General features: G+C 40.9%; 1 protein-coding gene across 4 annotated transcripts; it reads right to left on the bottom strand.

The window, feature by feature from the left end:
- Positions 1 to 476: 476 nt before the first annotated feature.
- Positions 477 to 3,949, bottom strand: glrx2 (glutaredoxin 2). 4 transcript variants are annotated; one of them, XM_069717375.1, is made up of 4 exons: positions 3,930 to 3,949; positions 2,658 to 2,724; positions 1,937 to 2,113; positions 477 to 1,088 (listed from the first exon to the last, which is right to left on the bottom strand). In XM_069717375.1, the coding sequence occupies exons 2-4, from the start codon at positions 2,721 to 2,723 to the stop codon at positions 930 to 932; spliced, it is 402 nt and encodes a 133-aa protein (XP_069573476.1). In that variant the 5' UTR covers position 2,724; positions 3,930 to 3,949; the 3' UTR covers positions 477 to 929. The 4 variants fall into 4 exon arrangements, with proteins under 4 accessions (XP_069573476.1, XP_069573475.1, XP_069573477.1 ...); XM_069717374.1 differs by lacking the exon at positions 3,930 to 3,949 and adding an exon at positions 3,693 to 3,808; XM_069717376.1 differs by lacking the exon at positions 3,930 to 3,949 and adding an exon at positions 3,719 to 3,786.
- Between the last annotated feature and the right edge of the window lie 2,073 nt (positions 3,950 to 6,022).

The raw sequence follows: 6,022 nt of genomic DNA, 5'->3' as shown, positions 1-6,022 counted from the left end.
ACCGGAGTGACGTCAGCGTGACGCGCCTGCGACGTGGTGGGCAAAGCTTTGGGAGCGCGTGTTTCGCACCGCGGCGTGCGCCGCAGAAGGCGACTATGAATTGTCAAATAAATATAAGCATTGGTAACGAACTTTTTTTTTTAATTATTATTATTATTATACACGTCTGACTTTGTAAATAGAAAATGGCTAACTTGCATTACTGACAAATAGCGTTCTTATGGACATGAACTAGTACCCGCCCGCCTGCGAGACGCGGGTAACAAAATCCATCGTCCTTGTGTGAACACGCAGAGAAAGACATTGGCAGCGGATAACGGGACTTTCATTAATATTTATTCATAATTGGAAATGTACATTTAGGGCATTAGGTAACACTTTTCAGTGGTTGTGAGTTTATACAAAATGCCCTTTATTCTTTATATTCTTAACAACCACATCATAATAGAAAATGCTTCAAGAAATAAAATAAAGAATACTAAATGACTACATTTATTCACATGCTGATTATGTAATAAGAGCGCAATAAAATGTGCTAAATATACAAATTAAAGTTCTCTCACTCTTTCAAGGTTCGGGGAAGTTACCTCAAATAAAATGCAAAAATAGAAAATCAATCGGTGCATTATGTTCACAGTTCAATGATGTCTGATGCTTATTTGAGAATGTAATATTGCGAAATAAAACAATTGTGCACAAGAGAAGTATGAAAAGTTTTGATTGAAAGATGACGGCTTTAATAATAATAACAACAATAATAATAATACTGTACATCCCTGGATGAAAGTGTAGGTATTTTAAACATCAAGTATCCGCTGCGTTTGACAAATAAATAACATAGTCAAGCTGCAGCGATGTACGACTTGTAGCGTGACGTCGAGCAAACATTTAACGAGTACAGGATTGAGAAACATTAAAAGGACGGTTAGTCATTTGGCGGACTGTCCGCTGCCTGAGCCTTCGGAGCCGGACGCGGCACAGCAGGGAGCGCACTGCTCGATGAGGGGCACCAGCCTCCCCTGCTGATGGAGCTGTTTGGTGTCGGAGCCGCCCCCAATGCAGTTCCCGTTGATGAAGACTCTCGGCACCTGAACGAATGAATCACACGGCATCAGCGCAGCGCGGACGATCGGGTTACTAGAAACTGAGATTTGGCTTAATGCGGAGTAGATCTATTTACGGTAGAAAAGTACCCTTTTTCACAAGGCAGTTGTACTGGAGGATCGTGTGTTAAAAATTAAACTACTAAAATTGGTTTTGATGTGAATAAGTAACTTTACCAAAAAGGAAGGAAAAAAAAAAAACAGTTGAATTGTTTCTATTTTAAATCCTAAAAAAAAAATCCCTGAACGACAACTCAGCAGTCAAAGACGTAGAGGAAGAACAGTAAGTTTGCAAAGGAGTCAAATAAAAGCGAAAAATAGTGTATGAATGGGTCGTGAATACGCAGACACGTACTTGTCGTATAAATTAAAATCAATATCTCATCTTCTTTATCTCATTTTCATTCAAAATCAATCTGGTACCTTTCAAACCCTGTTAAGCGCTCTTACTGTATATACAGCGTTTGCTGTATGGGTAATCTTTTCTCCCACATATGTTTCAGAAGCATTTCATAACGGAAAATGAGTAAAAAAAAAAAATAATAATAAAAGAGTTGAGATTATAGTCTAAACAGATGCAACATACTCTGAGGTCTTGACTCGGATTCAGCTATTTGGAGTCCAGATAAAGTCCTAATTCTTGGCTGCGGCCGCAACAAAAACACTATCAAGTCAACCTAAATTTAACTGGACTGCAGAGCTGCCAGAACAAACAAGCTGTCAGAGATGCATGTTTTTGATTGCTCTTTTTTAAAAAAAAAAAAAAAATGTATTAGAAATGCCTCTTAAGTTATGTGAAATTCTGATCCTAAAATAAGCCACGAGGTTCTCACCGTTCTGGCACCAGTCATCTGAGTTAAGGCCTCTTGCAGTCTCCTCCCGTCGTTGTGCTCGTCCAGTTCAATCACTTTGTAATTGGCGCCGATTTCATTGAACACATTTTTGGCCATTTTACAATAAGGACAGGTGGTCTTGGAAAATATCACGACACAGTTCTGCTTTATCACCTCCTAAAATGTCGAGGGGGGGAGAACGATTTCGTTAAATAGAGGAAGAATTCAAAAATCGCTGCTGATCCTATTCTTAATCAGCGAGTCCAACAATGGCAAGGAATTCAAAGAATGAAGGATTGTTGAATAAACCATCAATGGGCGGAGAATCAGCATCACATTGCGTTACTTTCTGGATCATTTAGGGCCTTGTCTATCATAACTTATGAATATTTTCTGTTTGTTTACATGAGGGGGTCACAGATGCTACTTTTGGGTCCACTTCATTATAGATTTTTAACTCAAAAATATTCCCCCCCCCCCCCCCCAAAAAAAAAAAAAACAACCACCATACAGGAGGTAATAGACTGGAAGAAGTCAGGAGGCACAACTGACTAAGAAACCAAGGAAAGGAGGTGGACAGCAAGAAAAACACCAGGAAAATCCTAATATGGAGACGTGTCACCAGAAATAACCATATTTATCTAACACAAGGCAGTCAAAATGCCGTTATAAGAGAGTCCTACGACCCAAAGTAACAACAGATCTGCAAACGCGTCCTTACCTGAACATATTGTACACAGGTTGTGCTAGACAGACCCCCAGCAGTGGAGGATGTCAGATTCCCCATTCTGAAAAACACAAAAATCACAATGTTGGGAGCATGCAGTACCAATCTGACATTAAAACCCAGTGGAAACTATCACAAAACAGAATACATGCGCAGGTCCACGCAGTAACCTTAGACACGTGGAGGAAGCAAAGGCAGAGACGAACTGAAGGCAGACAATTCCCATCAAAACAACTAACTGAAGGAGAACTGCTGCTCTGGAGAGACCCATGTCCTTTGTCACAGTCAGATACAAAAACCAGCTTTTCACCAGCACCGTTTTACTTCTTATAACGCCTCGGCTACGCGTACAATTAAGGGTTTTTAGCGAAACCTTAGTTAATCCTTGGATTAGGAGCACACATGCTTTTCACTGCGCTGGTGCGCAGACGGAGAGTTTGGATGTGGGCGCGCGGCACGCCAATTAGGGAACAAATGACGCGTCACAAAACTTGATATTAAAAATGATGAATGAAACGTGACCGTCTTTTTGTTTGAATGCATTACGTGCCTGTTTAAATAAAAATAAAAACGTAGACGTTTCTGCTTCCTTAGCTACCGCCCACAGCCAAAGCGCTCACTGCGACAGGGAAAGCCAACGTCGGTTAACGTTGACAGGCATCGCAAAGATGATGGTTGATATTTTAAGAAATAATGCAATATTGATGGATGATACGTATGCCGAATTTGTCTGAGGAACGCACTCAATCACGAATAGAAAAATCGCACGTATCAGTCAACGAGAAAGTCACTTTTAAGTCGATTCAGCTTAAAATGCTTTGACTTTATCATGAACCACGCGTACACTCTTACGCAGCTTTTTGGCGAACCTACAAAGATGTCCAACCATGTTGTATAATTCACCAACGACGACTGTACCCGTTGTTGTTGTTGTTTTTTTTACGCGTGCAGACATGTTTAATTATTTTTGTTGTTGTTGTTGTTGTTTTTACTCTGGGTTGATTTATTGATGAGCAAACGAGCTGTTACTTGTAAGGCAAGCTGGCGGGAATGACCTTCGGCAGCCGGTCCATGCCGCCCGGGAAAGACATCCTACCCGAAAAAACATGGTGAAAAATGAACACACGGCTAAAAAGAGCATCGAGCTTCTGCCCTGGACGAAACACGCGGTTAGTGTCCAAGCGGCTCTGAAGTTACGCGTCACCCACTCTGTTGCGGTACGCTCGCTTTTGCCACTTGTTTGTAATGTTTACGCATCATGCCTACCTTACGTGACCACCGGAAGTAGTTCCCGACGCAAGCCGCGTTGTGGACGTCCTTACGTCATCAACGCGAAGGTGGAAGCGTGGCAAACATTTGAATTCAAAGCTTTATTTGCCATTTGATGGGTGTAAATGTAGTCTGTGTCTCATTTTAACCTTCTTTTTTTTTTAAATTTTTATTGAATGGTTTTATATTTTATTTGCTACATATCAATGGAGGCAAGAAAGTTTGTGATAGACACGTTCAATATGTGAGAAGATAAAAAAAAAAAATAAGATGACACTGCAGGATTTTGCTCGTGCATCGCTTTGCAGCTAAATCTTCAAATGTTAATGCTTAAAATACTGTCAAATTTGTGAGGAAACACCCTCAGCCAGGTAGCCAATGCTAGAAATCGTCATGATTGCGAAATACTACCGCGTAGTAAACGGAAGATATACTCTTACTAACTTGTAGGCGGTACGTTTACACAGACACTTACCCTTCGACTGCATGTGACAGATGCACCGTGACAGATTTTACTGTCCGTGTAACACCAATTACATTTTTTACCACGTGACTAACGGATGACGTCGCCATTGGTTGGCTGAATGCCGAAACTTCCTGTATCCCTTTAATGTCTTAAGCCCGCTTTTCAAATTAAAATCACGTGAGGTGTCGAGCGTACGGGATACTAGGTTGGTTTTGATGTATGGTGTAGGCTGACACCTGCTGGTGAAATCAAGTAATAACCACCAGAAGACAATTAAGATGTCTTTAAATAAAAAAAAATGTCATATTTAGGTTTGTATTTAAAATAATCTGTCATGGATTACAACGTTTTTATTCAGATTAAGGAAAACAATTGTTGCCTATTTATCGTGTTTATTAGGTTCGAGTAATAACAAGCTGTCATAACTGTTTGATTACTGTATTCAAACTAAAGGTTCAACTTTCTCGTCGCCCAGTTACGTCCTGAAGGTTGAGTATCTTAAAAACATATTTAACTCTGCGTGTCTGTGCCAATTCATCCTGTTGTATCTCTTTATAAATACAGGAACGGTGATGAAATTCCTGCGTGGAGAAACCCAGATGCACGAGGAAGATACTGATCATCAATTATCTACCAGCAGTTCAGGTAAACATGACAAACAGCATTCAACCAACAGGTACAAGCAGCATCAGCACTTATTGTCATTCAGAGGCCGAGTTAGTCAGTTTTACAGTCTGGTTTACTGTTATTGTGGTGTTATTATTTGCGACACTGATAATGACTACATAGTTCTTGATCCCACGTGGCCAGCGGGCGGATCCGATCTCACTCCATCTGCTCGGCTCCGCCACAAATTCAGATTCGTTCTTCCTTTATCCTCAAAGGTTTCCGTTTCTCCGTCCCCTCTTCAAATGCAGGGAGAAAATGCATTAGTTCAGACCTCTGCGTTCCCATTTTATCATGTTAGCCCGAAGAACGCTCACAGGCCGGGAAATCAATCCCAAATCTGAAGATATCTGATGAGGCAGCACAGAAGTGCTTTACTCCAATTTTTTTTTTTTCAAAGCCAAAGGGAGAAAATGCATCATTTCAGGATGGATTCAAGCCATCAAAAGAAATCAGGAGTTTTTGCCCCGAAGTGCATAATATTCAGACACAAAGGCAGAAAGTGTTATAAAAGATGTGGAGAATAGAATTAGAGTTCAAACACCTGCTCACGGCATCGCTATACGTGATAAGAAGGATCGGATAAAGCAGACCGAATGTCCAACCGCAGTCATTTCTGTGAGACCGGATGCTTCCTGTTGTGAGACGCCTTCGTCCATCATCGTCATCCGAGAGAGTCCGTATGTAGATTACACGTTTTCAGATCTGCGATCTAAGAATCGTCTCTCTTTAAAGTAGATGAAGTTTAACATCACCCGTATTGGACTTATCGCACCTTCCCCAAAGGTTGGTTCGGGAGGCGAGAGCAAAACCGATTTCCACTGGCTGGCCTGATCGTTGCCATGGCAATAGCCACTTAAAGGCACATAACATCTTAATGCATTTGCGTCATAATTAGATTTTATGATCTTAGATAGAAAAAGCGTTACGTCTTCTATTACCGGACTAATTAAGCATC

Source organism: Brachyistius frenatus, unplaced genomic scaffold (assembly GCF_029030835.1).
Source record: "Brachyistius frenatus isolate BFR_SWC_R1_liver_20210118 unplaced genomic scaffold, ASM2903083v1 Contig_173, whole genome shotgun sequence".
NCBI lineage: Eukaryota > Metazoa > Chordata > Actinopteri > Embiotocidae > Brachyistius > Brachyistius frenatus.
Note: the sequence above shows the minus strand (reverse complement) of the source record. Positions and strands in the feature narration are given on the sequence as shown.

Coding starts and splice junctions, on each gene's coding strand:
- glrx2 (XM_069717373.1), bottom strand. CDS start 2,934: ATGGGTCTCTCCAGAGCAGCAGTTCTCCTTCAGTTAGTTGTTTTGATG. Junction 2,114..2,657: donor CCTGTGTACAATATGTTCAG/GTAAGGACGCGT, acceptor TCGACATTTTAG/GAGGTGATAAAGCAGAACTG. Junction 1,089..1,936: donor AGATGACTGGTGCCAGAACG/GTGAGAACCTCG, acceptor TCATTCGTTCAG/GTGCCGAGAGTCTTCATCAA.